Raw genomic sequence first — 21,223 nt, 5'->3', positions numbered from 1 at the left:
CTACCTTTCTGCAATGTATCTTTAAAAATCTCAGTCAGATAAAGAACTGTAAAGAAGTATATGTAGATGTTCATTTACTGTTTTATTTCTATTTAAATGTAAATCCAAATCTCTGACCTCCTAAATCTCAGCTATATCGCAAGTGTACAATTATTCTCATTTAATCCTATTATCTTATTATAAGACTAATTAATATTGATAATTAAATTTTTTTTACATTGCAAAAAAAAACATCATTTTAGCTAGTAAAATTTGCATTCATTTGTATCGAACATTAGTTATAAAAAGGTTACAATAATCCAAATATATATTACATTATTACATTATTACAACTATTTCTGGACATTATTTCTCAGATAATTTTGCTTCATGAATGCTTCAAATTGAAGTCCATTTTTTAGTTTTAAATAAGTGCAAATGGCTGGCAAGGGTTAATAATCTTCTATTCAGATTATTGCAATTTTAACATTGGAAAAAACAGATCAATCAGACTGTTTCCAAGATATTTCCACATGGTAAGATGTCATTCTTTGCAGCATAATGAGTTCAGCCCAATTGAAACCACCGGTTACCAAGGAGGTTGTAATGCATTGTTCAGTGCCACGTTGTTTCATCCGTGATCGTTCACATTGAAAGGTAAAACCCCCTACACGTGACCTTCTTGTTGTGTCCCATGGGATCCAAGTCCTCTGATGCACATCTCTAGTTCATCTCAACTATCAAAAAATGCCCTTGAACCTTTCTGGCAGTCTTTCTAAAAGAGAAGATAAAAAAGAGCATGCTTCCTATACATGTCTGCATTTCTGTCCATTTAGAATACATTCTCGGTTCAATTCAAATCATTTAATGAAATTTTATTTAATTAAAAAAGAATGAATGGCGCTACAGAACTCAACCCTATTGAACAGCTTTGGGATGAACTGAAATCCTGACTGCACTTAGTCCTTCTCACCCTACATGAGTACTTGAATTTACTAACATCTTTGTGGCTGAATGAGCAAAAAATCTCCACAACCACTTTCCAAAAAGAGTGTGTATATACATATGTGTGTGTCATTGCATTTATTTCTTCACCGTTTGCTCATTATTTCCATTACTCAAGATTCAAGAAGCTTTTTATTGTCATTTCAAACATATATAGCTGACACAGTACACAGTGAAATAAGACAACGTTCCTCCAAAAACCCTGGTGTTACATAAAACAACATAGAGCGACATCGCACAACATAGAGCTATATAACCGAACACGGAGTTGAGCACTAAATTAAGTGTCCTCTCCACATAAAGTGCATCATGTGCAACCGAGTGCAAACAGTGCAAAACAAAGACAAACAAACAACACAAGACATGGTGGGACATATACACAAAACACAAAATAGTGCCACCATTAAACCTATTTTATAATATACAGTACAATGTGCAAAAGAAATATATGCAAGACTGTACTTGTAAACATGAACACAATGTTGTGCAAAAAACGGCAATAGCAGCAATCTGGTGGTGCAAAACAGCATGTAAACAGTATAATATGATTAATATAATATAATATAATATGGGTGGTGCTGAGAACATGGATGTGTACAAACTAAAGTGAAATAAGTATTGAGTGTGCGTTGAGTTCAGGGTGTACAGTTCAGTAACACACAGTTGACACAGTTGAGTGAGTGTGTGTGAGTTTTGTACAGTTCAGTTCTTTGTGTTGAGAAGCCTGATGGCTTGAGGGAAAAAACTGAATGCTTCAGAACCTCTTTTCTGATGGTAGGAGAGTGAAGAGTGTGTGTGAGGGGTGTGTGGGGTCGTCCAAAATGCTGTAGACTTTGCGGATGCAGCATGTTGTGTAAATGTCTGTGATAGAGAGTCCATAGGAGAGAGACTCCGACGATCAATTATGCTGTTTTTGCAGGTATGTGATATATATAAAGACGATTATTTTCACCTTACACAATGTTTATGCTTTATAATTCTGTGAGGATGGATGAGGGGTTTTATTATAAAAGTGAACACTACACTTTAAAAAGTTAAAAAGAAAAAAAAAAAAAAAGGCCAGACGTCTAGACAGTTGCTAGAGTCTAGCAGATTTGTTCCTTATTGTGTACAATAGCTGCCTACCTTCACATAAAGAGGCAATATGACTGCCACTGTGAGCAGAAACTTGCTCATCAAAGCCATTAGCTAAATCAGTTAAAACAGTTAGCGGGATTCTGAAAAGTGACTTTACACAAGGATTATGGTGAGATTTGTGTTTAGGGAGGAATTAAAATCATTTATTTGCCGCAAGACTGACTTTAGATTTTTTTTTTTTCTTATTACCATGTTGAGTAGCTGTTTAATCCGAGAAGTCAGCACACTCACTCACTCACTCGTGTTTGGGTTAAAAAAAAAAACACACTCTTAAACACGTGACAACTGTATTATATTAAAATGATTTAGTATGAAGGGTTGTAAGAGTCCTAACTTAATGCTTAATTGCAAGATTAAGATTTTTCTCCCCCCAACAAAAAGTACTATTCTTTTTATTTTTAATTTTATTTCTGTAATTCTCAAGTGTGGTCTAAAAGTATTTCAGGCAAGCACAGTAGAATTGAGGTTACTCCTACGGTATCCGCCTGTTTTCTCTGAAGATTGCAGTGTTTCTCACACATCGGTGTTATTTTGCTAGTGATTTCGCATTATTCAGAGATGTTAACGTGACTTTCTGACGCTTGCCACTGACGTGAATGCAGGTCAGGATCGGGAGGGAGAGAGAGGAGAAAGAGCAGAGCGAACCAAAAAAGAAGAGAGAAAAAACAACTTGAACATTACATATAAGCGGCCTTACATTGCATTATAGTGTATTCACAAGTGCACCAGTGTGAGTAAAACAAATGTGAATGGGGGATTTAATTAAAAACAAGTGAGAGAGAGAGAGAGAGAGAGAGAGAGAGAGAGAGAGAGAGAGAAAGAGTACTCCCACACATCTCACCACATCATATTTTTATTAGATCCGCATTTAGTCAAATGGTCTCCTAAAATTTAAGAAAAAGCCCATGAAATGCAAATATGTCTTAGTTTCTGTAAAAAGACTCCCCGAAAAGTTTTAATTTAATTATTTATTTATTTATTTATTTTCAAAAATCACAGTTTTGTAGCTTGTGTTAGCTTGTCAGGAGTTTGGGAACTGAGATTATCACCTACTAGCTTAGGGACTTCAGCAGTAGAGAAGTGTCGTACAAAACATCTGCTCTCACATAAAAAACATGCTCGCATATAATTTGCATAAAAAAATGAGCATTTCTTAATTCCTCGAGTGTTTATATTATTTTAAATGTGTCTCGCATGACAGACATATGAGAATAGATCTGCCGCAGCTGTTTCCTGGAAGATTGCACTTCTATCTAGAGCTTTAATCAAGTCCCGCCTTATGATTGTGCAAATTGGGAATCGGATTCATGTGGCTATCTGATCTAATCCATGTGATCCTCTGGTTAGAGGAAATTCTTTTCCCTGGCAGAGTTTCCTTATCAGACGCAAGCATTAGAACGATGCTCTGAAGTTACCAGTTTAGTCCTGTGATCTTAGAACAGACGAGCTTGTTGTCAGCGTATCACTCCGTCAGCGGCGTTATCTTTATCGAGGTAAATTATCGTGCAATCGTTTCATTTTGCCTCATAATTTCCATTAATCTGCTTCTGTTCTAACAGGCACCAAGAAATGGTACTTCTGCCTTACAGGCTTTATTAGTATAAAGATCCCTAGATAGAGACAATTCTGCTTATCAGAGCTGCACAGACGGAACAGAGTGTGACTCATTTCAAAATCAGATGAGACAACAGAAACACTGGGCATGCTAATGCAGTTAACTATTCATTTAGAGATGCTAGTGTTACAGTAATTTACCTAATGGCTTATATAAAATCATTATTTAGTTGTTTTGTAATTAAATGAATGATTCAAATCTTACATTAGATAATGTGCAACAGTAAACAATTTGTGGCTAATAAATCGTTTTATTCCTAAACCAGTCAGCTCAGGTCACCTATTATTTATCTATGGAGTCTGAATATCGTGTGGTAGAGGCTTTGCCGATCGGCACCGATAGCTGATTGCTGGAAATATCGTCTATCCATACCGACTGTTTAACCGATTATTAATTTTTTTAGCTCTCAATAGTCTGTCATTACGAGAGCGGCCTCTAGAGGTGAATCACTGACCCCACATGCTGTTTGTTTTTACACGTGAGACTGCGCGCTGCACGGAGAGTGTTATATTATGATTATTACCTATAATTTATTCATTATATAATTATATGTATTAATTATGTTTATTAATTCCATACCACATTTAGTTTCAGTTGTTCTAATAACCTCCACTCCTCTGGGAAGATGTTTCACTCATTTGTGCATTGTAGTAGAAGTTTGGGGACCACATATGGATAAAGAAGTCAGGTCTCTTAATACCGTGATCCATATCTTGTGTGTGTGTGTGTGTGTGTGTGTGTGTGTGTGTGTGTGTGTTTAATGTAAGCCCTCTGTAAATACGTCAGTATATTTCTGTAGAGCGATGTATAAAAATTTCATTTTAATACCCTGTATAAGATGTTTTAAGTGTCAAATCACAATGAGTCATTACTTTCAGAGACAAAATGTGTGCCTGTGCAACAATAGAGTTTTTCCCAATGAAATGGAATACAAAAGTTGAGCTGAAAAATCCATTGAACCACATCACAATAATAACCAAACAATTATTTTTATTTGCACCAGCATCATATAGTCTAATGACTGTAAAATAGGAACAAAAAAAAGGAACAAAAAAAATGTGTTCTTTGTTCTTGAAAGCGCTAAAGATGAATGAATGATGGTGCTAAACAAGTACAATCACAGAGCATGACACGAGTGTAGAAGACAGTAGAAAGTTTACTTTACAATACCAGACTCTGATTTACTCAACCCTAGTCAAGTGTAGCAAACACAATATCTTTAAACCTGCTTGACAAGCAGAAACGTAATGATATGAGCTGAGTGTAGCGGAATCATTATTTAGAGAAGAGTAGCGGTCACTTATTTTCCAAAGTGACTATCTGCTGTCAGCTCACAGCTTTTGTTGCACATCATCTAAAATTCTTCTGTTGTGGCTGACAGATCTGAGAGATCACACATCCCTCTGTGTCTGTGCAAAAGAGAGAGTGTGAGAGAGCGAGAATATGCTTATGCTAGCATGGTTTGCACAGCAGGTCCGCTGCTGATTTAGCATGGCGATGCTAGTTGTTTAAAAACTTTGCTGGTGCAACTAGCATGTAATAAGTTAATCATCCCGGTGACCAGCTTTTGCAGGTGGAAGCATGTTATTTCAGAATGGCAGTGTGTGGCATATTTGTGTATGTGTTACATTTGTGAGTCTAATCGGAGGCACTATTGCATTCCAGTCTCATGTTATTCGAGTCCCACACAAATCTAACTACTGTTTTTACAGACAATCGGAGGCACGTTTTCTTTCTCTCGGGGCTGCTTGTTCTTAATTATTGTTTTCCCCGTTGGAGTTCAAAACAACATAATTTTTGCTTGAGAGTTTTGAAAACTAACATTTAGACTTCACACCCTGAGGGGAAAAAAGCATAAGCTGGAATTACCTGACTTGGGAATCACTGGGTCGTATCACATCTGTTGAGGTTTTCCCCATCACAGTCAGCTCGGGTTAAACTATAGAAAGGTACATTTGATTACACCTGTTGTGTGAACTTTCAGTAGAACACTGACTTAACCTAGCAGTGCAAATCTCAATGGCTTAGTTTGTGTCTAAATTTGATACGCCACCTCAAGCTTTCCAGCTACTGCATATACACATATCAACTAGGAATGTTTACAAAATTTGCCAGTTGGAAAATAAGAGAGGTTTAGGGGCTGTGATCTTCAAGTAGAAAATCTGAGGAAAAATAGCATTTAAATTCTCTACTGCTCATTCCTGATGTATGACAGAGGCATGTATTAATTTGTTGGTCAAACCCACGCACACACAAAAGCCCACAGCACTGCAAAACAAATTAAGTCCAAAAAAACACTGCAGCCAATGCCAAGCAAAGTACAAAGAGGAAACCTTTCATTACTTCTGAATACTTTATTAGCGTGACAACTTGCCCTAGCTGTAAAAAAAAATAAAAATGATGGCTCTAGTAAAATCCCACAATGTGACTTACAAAAATTATAATAATAATAATAATTAAAAAAAAAAGAAAATAGGGATAAATGTGTCCTATTAGATTAATAGTAAACAAAACTTGGACCACTGGGATAATTCAAATGATCAACAACAAAACAGCGCCATGAGCTACAGAACCCGCTCCTGGCAATAAACATAATGCATTTATTACAGATTAGGGTATCGCTAAACCTTTTTTTCCTTTTTTCTGCTTGCTACAAAAAAAACCCTCCATAACGCTTAAAATATTTACTTTGAAATCTAAATAATTGAAATGCTGTTCAAATAACGTTTTTGTGCTTTGGCTCATGCCCACTTTGATCTGCACGGCTCTCTATGCAAACAGTGATGTGCCGTTTACATGAATGAATGATTTGAAAGCCCTCAAGCTAATATAAAGTTTGCATTTTTTTATGCTGTGAGGAAGCCTTATGTTAGCCTTAAATAGCTCCACTATTCGAAAAACATTCTTCCAAATGAAATATTTTTCTTTATTGCATTTTTATATGTGCACTTTAAACTTTTACTCCATATTATTGTATTATGGGAATGTTATTAAACCGACATTCCTTAAGCAGGTGGGAATTAGGAAAAAGTGAACGAACAAAGCTGGCTGACATTTCTAGCATGTTTGTACCCTCATAAAACACGTGTGAGCATGTGTTTTAGCAGCACAGATACATTGGTAACGCAAGCTTCCTTTCCCTTTTTGAAGCCACACCTGCTCTATTGTGCATTTAGTTGTCAGAAAAGTAAATTATACTTATAATGAGAGGGTTTGTATTATTTCTAATCACAAGACTGTAGTTTCATGATAAGTGTACTTTATGATGAAGATAAGCAATAAATACCTAAGAGCCATCAAAACCAGATACACTGTTGTCCTATTAAAGAATGTATGTCTGTATGACTGTATGTCTCATGAGGTGTATAGCAACTGTTGGTTTTATTGCTTACGGCCATGTTCTTGCACTAGTAAACTACAGTACAGACCAAAAGTTTGGACACACAAGGTGTCTGTACTGTATATGATTCTGACGTCGTCATGCTTGTGCTGAAAAAGAACAAAACATGGGTAGGAAGTAAATTGGTGAGTGGATGTTTCCCAGGGGGTCTGAGACAGTAGTTAATTGGAGCCAATTATTTTAATGTGTGTCAGTTTATCGTGTCATATCCCATGTGCAGAAGATTTCTACTTCAGTTTCTCATAATCTTGTGTCACTGTGTCTAAAGTCAAAGCTCTGAAATGTGCATGTACGTAGAAAATCGTTGGTCTCATCTTGCTTTGCAACATTCTGTGCCACTTAAATACAGGGCTAAGCAGCTTGTAGCATAGTACATGGTAGCTAATAATGTGAGAAGAGACAATTATTATGCAGTGTGCTTTATAATCCAAGTTTATATATATATATATATATATATATATATATATATATATATATATATATATATATATAACATAAAATGTGGAAAAAGTGAAGTGCTGTGATAGATAGATAGATAGATAGATAGATAGATAGATAGATAGATAGACAGACAGACAGACAGACAGACAGACAGACAGACAGACAGACAGACAGACAGACAGATAGATAGATAGATAGATAGATAGATAGATAGATAGATCAATCTATAGACACTTGTGTATATACTCTACATTCACTGTCTCTCTTGTCTCTTGTCATCACTGCACTTCAACTGCTTCCTGCTTGCTAACATGACACACCCCTTCTAATATATCTATTATATCTGTGAATGTTTAACCACAAAACACTTGACATGTTTGGATGTTGTTGAATTAATCGTACAGAACAAAACAGCCATACAAAAATAATGAGAAGTGACGTGAAATGTACAGTCAGTTACACTTTAATAAATAGATATTTGCTATTTGGCTTCCTTTTTATGGGTGTAGATTCTTATACAGTGTGTATAAATGTAGATCCTGATGGTTTTAATCAGTCTTAGGTCCTGGGCTGTCTCTCTTTTTTCTTAATCAAGATATCTGATAGATTATGGTGTTTGGGCAGCAGGTTAATTTTCAGTCCTTTTATAAAATAAGACACAAACAATGCTATCTTAAAAGAAGTTTTAATATTAGATTTGAACTGAAAATCATGTGCAATTGTAACAATTCGGTCTAAAGTCAGCTGTTATGAGTCTCGGAGTGTTTCTCTGTTTCTCAATCATTTTCTCTTTTCTTAACATAACATTTAGCAATACACACAGTACACAATGGCTGCCCACATATTCTCCTGTGTATGACATATTCTGACATTTCCTTTGGAGTCTGCAGCTGCTACTGAGCCCTGATTATTACTGGCTCCCAGTGGACCAAACGTCTTAATGGAGAGACACCATATGGTGTGCCTCCGAAAAGTCTCAGTAGACTATACAGGCAGCAAGGGCCACTCTGAGCTCTTTACTAAATATGCTCCATTTCGTTCACATCTGCCACCTAGCCAAACAGCACAGTTAAACGTACAGTAATATGGACGGAGCGCAGCCCCAAAACTCCTGGGTTTTGCTGTGGGTGTTCTTGCAGTTGCAAAAACTGAGTTTCTAAACAGCTTCTAAAAGTTTCCCTTGCTGTCAAGTTTATTTTAGCAACCAAGCAGTCATTTCTCCATTCTTCACTTGTTGGTTCTTCCTAGGTAATGTCTCTCTAAATGTAGCACTTCAATATGACAGTGCAGAGATTTTCTATTACCCATTTCCATTCCTGAATACTCAATGATGCTGACTCTTTTACATGCAGCCCACACAGCATTTTCTAGTAGAGTTCCTGATTTACAACCCTGCTGTCCTCTTCATTGTACTTTAATGAGTACAAGCCACCTATGCCCTTCTGGTCCTCGCTAGAAATCAGCCCAGTAATATAGTCTAACTTACGTAAATATTGTTTTAGTCAAGGTTTTCCATTGGATATACACAGGAATATGGAACATAGGCTTGTTAAAGGTAAAAAAAAAGACTGGATTGGTGTCATTTCCCAGGAGTCATTATTTTTTTGCTATTTGCATTTTATTCTGATGCGAATTATGACTTCTACAAATTCTTAATCTCTCTAAAAGTTTAAATTGCTTACAGCTGAAGTAAAAAATTCTGGCTCTGATGACATTTTTGAGAGCTCATAAGTTAACCATGGGGCATCCTTACAGGGCATGAGAAACCTCTCAATTTGGAGCAACGGTGGATCTACTCAAATTTTATCCTCTGCAGAGGATCTTCATTTCTGCTGTCTGTTATTGTACCAAATTGACCTCATTAATTTGGTCACTACCATTGCCTCAGAATCATTTGATGATAATAGTAATGTAGAATGACCAATAACAAACTTTGTACAACCACTATAGTTCAATGCGTAGACTGTAGCAATGCTGCTACTGACCTGATTTGATCTCCTCTTTCAATCACTTGAGAAGAAGATCCCAAGGTAATTACGTTACCAGATGCAATGTCTTTCTTCTATTCTGAAGAAAACATCCAATTCTTTTCAGCAAGAGAACCAAGGATTGAACTTGCTGCTTGACATACACAATTATGGCGTACACTTTGAAGGTCCATTTTTCGATTTTTGATCCGCATGCACCAGGCTTTGTATCTCAATCCCTGCATACTGGATACATATCTATCATTAAGTGTCTTTTGGTATTCTAACCATGAAAGTGAGTAGTGCATTGTAAACATGCCATCTTTTTTTTTTTATTTCCTAATGTCCAAATCATTGCTTTTTTTTTTTTTTTTTTTTTTTTTACATCGTCCTCAGATGGTTGTTTTAGTAACAATCTCAAATTGTAAAGAATTACCCATTCTCACTGTATGATTAAAGACTACAAAAATGCATGTAAAATGGTAATTAAACTGCTGGTTAAATAAAAAAAGTCTGTAAAAGTGCTTGCAAACAAGCTAAACTCACTTCAGGCAATTAGTGACAGACCTGTTCTGGCGTTATTCTCTATAAATAAAGCTATTTGTGAAAAGTACGCTTTCACATCCTCACACTCTGATAAACACCTTTAACTGCTGATAAATATGCTGCCAGTTTGAATCAATACGGTACTGTACATCTCAGGCTGATGAAACAGGAAGTGGTTAAATGTTAGATTTCTGTTCAGAAGGATGTACATCTGAATCTATGTATTAAGCTGTCAATGCAGGGCCCTGGAGAAAGGCCCTTAACCTGCAACTGCTTAGTTGAATGAATGGGATAATTATAAGTTGCTCTGGATAAGGGTCTTATGCAGAAAGGCCCTAAAACAGGGGTCTTTCTTAAATGGGTCGGTCTGTAACAGAAAATTACATGGAGTTAACGCCAGTAATATTGTGAAGATTTTATTATGATTTTAAATGTATATATTAATGCTAGATTAGTTTATTATTTTGTTATGCACTGTACAGATAAATAAACATAACTTTTTAAGAGATATTCAGACAATTAAAAGAGTATTATTACTATCATGATGAATTTTTTTTTCATATTCGTTGCTATTGAAAATAAAACATTTACATTTACGTAATGATGAATGTTGCATTTTGTTGTTTGGTGGGTGAATCTAACAAATAATTAGTTAAATAATTAATGTTAATATTTAAGGTAAATTTTTGTTTAAAAGCGAGCGTTTATTATCAAATAAAGACATGAGTAAAACATATTTAAAAATAAAATTTAAAAATATGTTTTTGCCATTGTTCAGAGGGTCAGTCCAAATTTAGTTTTGGGGACCCCTGCTTTAGAACTATCCACTTCAGGGTGTTATACATTTCTAACTTTGCATGAATAATTACTTTCGCGAGTTTAATCAACTTGCAATTCGGAAACGAGTGTCTCCCTTTCATACCTTTTGTAAGAGCTGAGTAAATGAATAATGTTTGACATCTGTAATTAGTTCTCTTTCCCATTTGATTTATTTATTTGTTTGCTTGCCTGCCTTTCTGTCACCTCTACGTCTGCTGCTGACTGACTTTCAGTAAATTGACTTGACTAAGATTTGTAGCTCTGCAATGTAATGAATCATCAAATAGCAATCAATGTTTTTATACATGTTGATGTAAATCCATCAGGTGCAAAACGTTTGCGCTGGATTTGTGATGCGTCATTCGAAAAAGTCATAAACTGTAAAAACTGACTCATATATATGAGCCTCTTTTTTATATGTACGTAGGCAATGCTGTAAGTCTTGCAGTGTGATTTGATCAATATGTTTAGTTCAAAGTTGCACATTTGTAATACCAATATAATTTTTTACTTGATTTTTTAACAATATCAGTGGCAAAGACTAACACTGGCTAGTCATAATATTGCAAACTTTGTCTGGAGCAGAAATAAAAAAACGGCAATGAGTCACATGGGAAATGACTAAACCTGACTCTTATTGGTGAGCTGAGTCAAATGATTTGAAGCTGGGATTCCCATCACAGCATGCGTTTTCGGTTCAATAAACGAGAGTGTCTTAAAAACCTTTCAGAGAAAAATTCATTATAATATCCCATGTGCAGCGATTAAACGATTTCAAGCAATGGTTCTTAAGTGGACAAGTGGTCGAGTGGGGATTTTTTTTTCTTTATTCCATATTTGTTGGGAAGTAATGCATCTGTGTTGCTTTCCAAATGTTATATCTGTCTTGTTTCTTAATGCTGTCAAAACCACACCATCAACAAAGCTTATAAGGGATTTTTTTGGGGGGAAGAAACTGTACAGTAATATTTATCATCATCATCATCATCATCATCATGACTGGTTTCATTTGATAGCAAGATCACAAAGCACTTTAGAAATGAATGAATACAACTTCTAACTAGTTTTAATTCATCACAATGATACAATCTCCAATAATTACATAATAAGTATAAATCTAGAATAATTAATGGTAGCTCAGCAGGTTAAGATATTGGATTTATCGAAGGGTAATGATTTCCAATGCCAACACCACCAAGCTGCCACTGCAGGGCCTTTGAGTGAGGACTTTAATCCTCAACTGCTTAGTTGCAAGTCGCTCTGGAAAGGGGCATCTGCCAAATAGCATAAATGTAAATGTTTAGGAGAAGTTAAAGCTAACATTATGTTTTATAACCAATGCGCTGTGTATTCAGCATGACAATAGGAACGAACACATATTGTGGGACACTATAATTGTGCTTTTTTTTTGAGGCAGCCATGGTGCAGTGAGAAGAACTGCAGCTTTATTACTTAACGCTCTGTAGTTTGTATATACAGGTTGTCCCTGACTTACGAGGGAGATGTGTTCCGATGACCAGATCGTAACTTAAAAATTCCATAAGTCGAGACGTGGTCTATCCTACACAGGAGGTAATCATTTTGGGGTAGTATGCTTATATGTATAGATATGTATAGATAGATAGATAGATGGATGGATGGATGGATGGATGGATGGATAGAAAGGGTCATTATGGGTGTGACCTTTCATTTGACTAGGTGAAATCAGATGTGGCCCTGCTTGATTGGAAAGAATGTCTGCACTCGCATTGGCTCTTTGTGGATAAGACCATACTCTCCTGGTCTGGAATTTGTTTTGTATGGTGAAACATTTTCTATTACCGGAACTAACAAGCCAAACCTTTTTCAGTATGACCAGTGGCTTGACCCTTGACCTTAAGTAATGTACTAATTTTGTAGGATAAATGAATTAATCGCATTGATAACCTCCCATCTCCAATAAGCAGTAGATTACCTATCATTTTTATTAGAAATATCTACAAAAAAGACCACCATAACTTCACCTTTCCCTTAAATCAACAAATCCACAAATGTGTGTGATGGTCTGGATGTATGAGTATGAGCATTCTTTGATTGAAATAATAGGAGAAATCCATGGAATTATAATAGAGTATATCTCTGTACCAAATGTGCTAGCTGAGGTGTTAAAGGATAAAAAAAATTGTGAAATTTTAAAAGCATTTAAGTCTGGAATAAAAACGTTAAAATAATGCAGTCTGAGTAAACAAAAGGGGGTGATTCAGACACTAATTTCTTCCCAGCTTTGAGCAGAGCCACCAACCAATTACCACATCCTTGTGTGTAATTGGTTTATATTTCTTGGAATGACTGACTACGCCTCCCTATTCATATCACACTGAGCATCTATTAGTCTTCCTCTCCCACGCATCCATGCGAGTTCGTGGGTCTGTCAGATGAATCGTAGAACATATGTGTAGAGTAGACGCTATGTAGTGCACTTATATGTGGAATATAGAGGACAGATGAGTTTCACCATTTGTTATTGCAGGTAGTGTTTAACACTGTTTAACAGAGAAAGAAAAGTGCTTGCAGCTGGTTTTCCTCAACTTCACAACAGAAGCCTGAAAGAGTGTGAAGAAAGATCCTGTCTCTTTCTTGTTCTCGGATTCGAGTTCTCTTCACTTGGAGACCACTCTATGCCGCCGAGGATGGTTCCAGATGAACAGACAAAAGATCTATGAAGTTACTGAGCAACTGAAGAACTACTAGAATGGATTTGGAATGCAATATGCATGAAAGGGAGGAAGGACACTTTTTACATATACATTACAACACTTTCTTCACTTCTTCCTCTTCTTTCGGCTTCTCCCATTAGGGGTCGCGATCATCCTTCTCCATACCAAAGAATCCTTTTCCATACCCCCCTGTCCTTTTACATCTGCCTCTTTCAACCCAACTACCTGCATGTCTTCCATCACCACATCCATAAAGCTCCTCCTTGGCCTTCCTCTTTTTCTCTCTCCTGGTGGCTCCATCCTCAGCATTCTTCTACCAATATACCCCATGTGCCTCCTCTGCACATGTCCAAACCATCTCAAACTGGCCTCTCTCACTTTGTCTCCAAAATGTCCTACATGAGCTGTCCCTTTAATAAACTAATTCTAAATTTTTAATCCTATCCATCGTAGTCACTCCCAAGGAAAATCTCAGCATCTTCACCTCTGCTACCTCCACCTCCACCTCCTGTCTTTTACTCAATGCCACTGTCTCTAAACCATACAACATCGCAGGTCTCACCACAGTCCCATTAACTTTCCCTTTCACTCTTGCAGATACTCTTCTATCACATCTGCCACTCTTCTCCACCCACTTCACCCTGCCTGCACTCTTTTCTTCACTTCTTTAACACATTCTCCATTACTTTGCACTGTTGACCCCAGGTACCTAAACCCCTCCACCTTCTCCACCTCTTCTCCCTGCACCACTCCACTGCGCTCCGTCTCATTCACACATGTACTCTGTCTTACTCCTACTGACTTTCATTCCCCTTCTCTCCAGCACGTACCTCCACCTCTCCAGGCTCTTCTCAACCTGCTCCCTACTCTTACCACAAATCACAATATCATCCACAAACATCATAGTCCACGGAGACTCCTGTCTGACCTCATCTGTCAACCTGTCCATCACCACTGGTAACAGGAAAGGGCTCAGTGCCGATCCTTGATGCAGTCCAACCTCCACATTGATCCATTCTGTCGTTCCTACTGCAAACTTCACTGCTGTCACACTGTCATCATACATGTCCTGCACCACCCACACATACTTCTCTGACACACCTGACTTCCTAATACAATACCACAACTCCTCTCTCGGCACACTGTCGTACGCTTTCTCTAAAACCACAAACACACAATGCAACTCCTTCTGACCTTCTCTATACTTCTCCATCAACATTCTCAAAAGCAAATAGTGCATCTGTGGTGCTCTTCCTAAACATCTCCATGCTCTCCACTGGTATGTCATCTGGTCCAACCGACTTTCAATTCTTTCAAATCGCTGCTCTCACTTCCTCCTTGCTAATCCTATCCACTTCCTGCTTCACCATCTCCACACCATCCACCCTTCTCTCTCTCTCATTTTCCTTGTTCATCATGAAATTCTTTCCTCACATATTCTAGCAATGTAAGGAGTCTTGGGTCAGAACAGAGGGTCAGCCATGATGCAGCACCCCTGGTGCACAGAGGGTTAAGGGCCTTGCTCAGGGGCTTTAACCCCTGATCTTCTAATCATTGACCCAGAACCTTAAGCACTGAACTTTGACTTGGCACAGTGAAAAATTGTGCATTTTAGAACCACTGAACAGCATAGGTCTGGTTTCTCTCAAAGTTTCTTCCTCATACCATCTCAGGGAGTTTTTCCTTGCCACTGTCACCACTGGCTTGCTTATTGCAGATAAAGTTATATACCGATCAAGCATGACATTATACGGTATAACATTATAAGCCTGGATGAGAGCCCACTGGCCTCAGCCAGAACACTGAAGATGGGTTGTGGATGGGTCTTCCAGCATGTCAATGACCAAAAACATACAGCCAAAGCAATACGCTGATGGTCTTGTAGCCCATTCCAGCCTTGTGCAGGGCTACAATCTTGTCCCTGATGTCCTCTGACCACTCTTTGGTCTTTTCCGTGGTGGTAGAGAGGTTTGAATGAAAAAGGTTGATTATGTGACAGGTGTCTTTTAGGTGTCTTATTTCACTCGATCAAAAGCAATTTAATTGATAACCTTTTTTATTTATTTATTCTGTTTCTCTCTGTTAAAACAAAACTAGCAAAAATTCTAGAATGCAATTTCTTTGTAAGGGGTAAACTCACAAAATCAGCAGGCGATAAAATAATTCTTTCCCCTGCTATAAATTTTAGTTTTCAACGATGTTTACTCATACTAACTCTACTGTATAATACAAAAAAGCAATGTCAAACTATATATATAAAATTACAGTTATCACTAACCAAACTCCGCTTGCTTTGCTCCAGAGTTGAGAAGTCCACGACGGTTAGTAAAGTGCAGACTCAAGAGTGCATTAGTGTCTGCCCACTTCTTCAATAGCACTGGTTCTAGAAGTAGTTTTCTCATTCCTTTTTTTTTTTTAACCAATCAGCTAAATCGCAAGATTACACAGTTTTGACTGAAGAAACATTTTTTTGAAAATTAAACAAAAAGACAAAGGTACAAGATTGAGTGTGTAACACTACATTGAGGTAAAAACTGCAAACCCATGAACCATTGGACAATTCAAGAGAGAAGAAATATGTGTTGTCTTGTGCATAAAAGGGTTCAGAGAAAATATGAAATAAGTTGAATGTTATTATATAATATAAAGGGTTTTATAATTAAATTACCATCAATTATTCATCTAAAATTACCATTATTCATAATTACAATTATTTGTTTTATAAAACCTTGTTGACAGAAAACCCACATTGCAAACAGGAATAAACAGCTGTGTGTATGAAAATATTATCATATTAATTTCTGAACTTTCTGAAATTACATTTCAACTGTGGGATAAGACTGGCCACACATATGTGGTCCACAGTTCTATATTTTACATCTGGGCCAAATAATACACTTAACAGCTGGCCCATATCTTGTTTGCCACCTTAAAGATGATTCCATCTCCACCAAAACCGATCCATTTTCTGTTTACATGCCTCAAGCCAGTGCCGGCTGAATGCCAACTGTGCCCGCTTCATGGCAAATACTGGTCCAGAAGTCTGTGCTACCTTGGTGTAGCTCAAATTGTTGAAGAAGTTAAAGCTGTTAATGCTCGACGGTTCAGGACTGTTTTGGGGGGACCAACACAATATTAGGCTGGTGGTCATAATTTTATGCCTGATCGGTTGTCATAAAGATGCTGTATAGACACCTAGTCGGTGCATGCACAAACATATAATTCATATATTCATATTTTATAACCTTTAATCTCTGTAAATGCTTTAGGACAATGTCCACTGTTAAAAACTGCTAGAAGACAGAAGAGTGCTGGGAATAATATACGATCGCTTGCTCGCGCAAAGCGAGTCCTTATCCACAAACACGTGCCTTGTATGTGCGTGTTTGTATGTGCGTGTGCGTGTGTGTGTGTGTGTGTGTGTGAGTGCACGCTCGCGCGCAGCTCGAATCTCTTTTCCAACCAAAGCTTCTTGAGCGGCCACGCACGCGCTCTCAACTTTAAAGCGGTCCACAGTGTGATCTGATCTGGGCGCATCGGAGCTCGGAAGTAAACAAAAAAAAAAAAGAAGAAGAAAACAAACAAAAGAAAGAAAAAAAAAATTCGTTAAAAGAGAGGATTATAGCCTATACCTGGCACAGGACTACGCAGCGCTTTCAGTAAGATGCTAATCCTGTGACGGCGCGAGCGGCTGGTTTATGCGCGCGCGCGCTCTCCGTCCGCTCTCCCAGTGCGCGCGGGATTTCCTCGTACCTGCGCAGGCATTCCGGATTGAGAAGGCGGCTCTAATGGCACCATAACACGCTTCAGGCGCGCGCGCGCGCGTGTTTGTGTGTCCAGTGAAGCGGAATTGGGGGGAAAAAGAAAAAGAAAAAAGAAAAAGATGATGGGAGAGTGTGTGTGGCGGCGTGTTGTGACTCTGAGTCTCAGGCTCATGCTTGTTATTCCCGCAGGTCTGCCGGTACGGAGTCAGGGAGACACGCAATCCGATAATACCGTGATGGAGAACATCACTGTCCGACAGGGAGAGACTGTCTTCCTCAGGTACGAGCTGGACCTCTATTCCTCTTATCTATCCATCCATCCATTATTCAATTAATCTATCTATCTATCTATCTATCTATCTATCTATCTATCTATCTATCTATCTATCTATCTATCTATCTATCTATCTGTCTGTCTGTCTGTCTGTCTGTCTGTCTGTACTGTCTGTCAGTACTGTCTGTCAGTACTGTATCTGTCTGTCTGTACTGTATCTGTCTGTCTGTCTGTCTGTCTGTCTGTCTGTCTGTCCTGTATCTGTCTGACTGTCTGTATGTCTGTCTGTCTGTACTGTATCTGTCTGTCTGTCTGTCTGTCTGTCTGTACTGTATCTGTCTGTCAGTTCTGTATAACTTGTGTTTTTCATTGGGAATTATTTGATTCCCCCTTTTTTATCACAGTCTGCTGTAATTGATTTCGCTATGCAGGTGAAGATGATTTTTGCGGGTATTTGATGCCCTTCAAATAAAGAAATCTAAATGTATTGTGGTCAGTCTTGATGAGGTCCAGGAGCAAAGTCTGTCATTAAATGCAGTCATTTTTTATTTAGGCCTATTAGAGAATACATTTTTGTTTTAGACAACTTTATACAATTATATAAGACATTTTTTTCAAATCAGGTCACTTCAGTTTCATTTAATTGACTGCTTCATGCAATTTTTGACTTCTAATAACCCCTTATTGATTCTGTCCATCATTTCTCGATGCAATTATGCCGTAAGCAGCACCAGCGTGCGATGCAATTCGAGACTGACCTTCCTGTGACGTTGACGGCTTCCTTGGTGTCGCACGTTATCGCGTCGCTAAGGGGCATTGTGTGGTATTAACCTACATCAACACCTCGCCATGACACACTGGATTAGAGGCGCACAAATTACATAGGATTAAATGGAAGCGTACGACAGGTTACAGCAGCTACTGTTGTGTTCGGATGAACTGCGAGAAATGTTGGAGAAACTTGTCAAGTGATCTCTCTTTCATTGTCCTTCAACTGTCCTTCAAGCCAAAAAAAGCTTTATTCTTTTAGTCTCTCTATTTTTTATTTCTGAACATTTTTAATAAGCTGTGTGTATGTTCCTCTTATCATGTGTGTATGTTTATTGTGGGCATGAAGAATTATGTCCCCAGATGGTTCTGTTCATGATTGAAGACACGGGTTACGATTTATTGTGTTTATCATGTGCTGTTCATTAAAAACGCATTAACACGCGAAGTAATCGCCAATTGGATAATTTGCAATTACTCAGAACGGACAAGTGTCAGCTTCAGACCTTTTTAGGCCATTAGGTGCATTTACACTTCTTTCCTTCTGCCTTACATGACTAAATCCCTGTTCCATGTACCCCAGTGTTGAACTTTGTTCTCAGGTTCTCCGAGACATTTAGTTTTTCTTACTGGATGAGGACTCAAACTTACTGTGGATTTTATTTTCCAGTGTCAAGCTTGATAAATGTCATCTTAGTCACTTAAGTGTGCTTCGCTGTGTACAGTAAATCACTCTGGAGTCCTACAACTCATAGTTTTCATGACAAGTCATAATTAAGGGTTGTTGCTGTCAGAGCAGCTGCATGCAGTGATGTAGTCTTTCATCTCTTCCTGTCAACAAAGTACTCTCTCTCTCTCTCTCTCTCTCTCTCTCTCTCTCTCTCTCTTTCTCTTTCTTTCTCTCTCTCTCTCTCTCTCTCTCTCTCTCTCTCTCTCTCTTTCTCTATTGAGTTGTGTAATTCCTCACACAATACCCAAAGGCCTATGGTTAACCTTGTCAATAATAACCACCGAAATGTTATTATCTTTTCTTGTGTATTGACTTTTCGAAAATTCAATATCTAGAAAACGGTTCTATAAAATGAATAGAATAAAATCCATAAAGTGCATTTCGTCCTAAAAAACCTTCACATCCCCGTTAGAGCGCCTTACTGTAAAACGCTTTAAACACTTCAATTAACGTGATAACATTTTTCAATTTTCACCAAAATGGGAAGTCAGGATGAGGCAAATTGAGCGGCCCGTCCCCTTTTTTAATAGCCTACAGCAATTAGTTTACTGCACAGCGTGGGCAAAGTCTGTCAAAATATCATTAGCTGGTACAAATACCCCGTTCTTCAAAGGGAAATCATTCCAGATTTCTTTTTAACCAATTTACAGCTGGAAATCTTTAAAAAATCCAGATTCCACTAAACCAACAAAACGTGCTTTTGACTTTTTTATGCATGCTGATATGATTTCTCTCACTCAAACTCGCTCAAATCCTTACTCTTGCCCATTTTTCTTGCTTGTAACACATCAAATTTGAGGACAAAATGTTCACTTACTGCCTAATAAATCCCACACAGTAACAGGTGCCATGATGAAGAGATAATCAGTGTTATTCACGTCACCAGTCATAATGTTATAATGTCATCCCTGCTTGATGTACATGGGATATTTGAAATGCATGTATTTTCTAACTGAATTTTGCAATTGGTTTGAAGGAAACTAGCTTAGTTAACATATTCACCATAAAAGCCAAACTAAAAACTTAAATTTTGTATTTGATGAGGATTTTAAGACTAAGTTCTATTACAGAATGCCCAGGATGCAGTGTAAAAAAATGCTGCTTTGTACCATGACACTGAATTATTTAGTATAGTGTTTCTTCGCTTCAGAACTGACTCTTATTCACAGTGGAGTTCTAGCTGAATATGATCTTCAGGACATTGCATATTAAAACCTTCAGCGTCAGAGGCATGAATAAGTTGCAAATAGCAACTTTGCGTTTTTTTGTCAATGGTAAACTAAACGCAACCCGCACAACGCTTCAGTACTATTCAGTTGCAGCTTAATTGTGCACATCAGACAGCCTGCTAGAGCATATTTATTCTTGTTTACCGGTTATATTGCGGAATATGAAACGGGTGTGATTTATTTATGTATTTGCTGCATTCTAGAGGTCTCTGGCTCCCTGTGCAGATCCGCTACTGGCAATTTCTTTTTGAGGTCAGCCTCCTGGGTCTTTACATCAGAAACCAAGGGGCAAAAAGATGGCTCAGAATCGCTGCGATGGCTTAGCAAACGCTTAAGCAAACAGCTTAGAAAGACACTGCATTGTTTGTCATTGTTTCTAGAGAATGCTGTTTGCAGTTTAGAAAAAGAGAAACCTTAAATGTCTTTGCTGTGTTTTTGATTGCATCTCCCTCCAGTCAGTCATCCCTCCCATGTTGACACCTAATATATCTGCTGTCCTTATCAGCAAATTCCAAAGCCTGGGGACTAAATCAAATCCCTGCAATTTCCTCCCAGAGTTTACCTTCAGGCTGCTGCAGCCTTTGAACATCTGTGTAATATTGGAAGTGCTGCATTCAATATTTAATAGGGGCTGTGGGGAGAGTTTGTCTGTTAAAAAACAGTACAGTAGTTGAGTTTTGTACTTTCTTGTTAAAAAAAACCAAGCAAAACCTTTCTGCCATTTATGGTTCCTCAAATGACTTCACATAACATACATAAACTTTGTACATCACCGCTAATGCCGTAGCCAACAAAAGTTTTTGGACACTTACAATAAGATTTTATGTGTGTTTTCAATATCCCAAATCACTTT

General features: G+C 37.7%; 1 protein-coding gene across 8 annotated transcripts in view; it reads left to right on the top strand.

Annotated features, from left to right (window-relative positions):
* The window catches only part of ntm (neurotrimin), a 395,280-nt gene that overhangs the window by 241,948 nt on the left and 132,109 nt on the right, over positions 1-21,223 (top strand). For 2 of the 8 annotated variants that reach the window (XM_046861585.1, XM_046861583.1), the window contains exon 1: positions 17,017-17,649. In XM_046861585.1, coding sequence (XP_046717541.1) covers positions 17,489-17,649 — 161 coding nt within the window. In that variant the 5' untranslated portion in view covers positions 17,017-17,488. Of the gene's footprint in view, positions 1-17,016; positions 17,650-21,223 lie in introns of those variants that run through there. The other 6 variants (XM_046861590.1, XM_046861584.1, XM_046861587.1 and 3 more) reach the window with 6 other exon arrangements.

The sequence above is a fragment of the Silurus meridionalis genome, chromosome 11 (genome assembly GCF_014805685.1).
Source record: "Silurus meridionalis isolate SWU-2019-XX chromosome 11, ASM1480568v1, whole genome shotgun sequence".
Classification (NCBI taxonomy): domain Eukaryota; kingdom Metazoa; phylum Chordata; class Actinopteri; order Siluriformes; family Siluridae; genus Silurus; species Silurus meridionalis.
The sequence above is the reverse complement of the archived record's forward strand: the minus strand, read 5'-3'. Positions and strand labels throughout refer to the sequence as shown.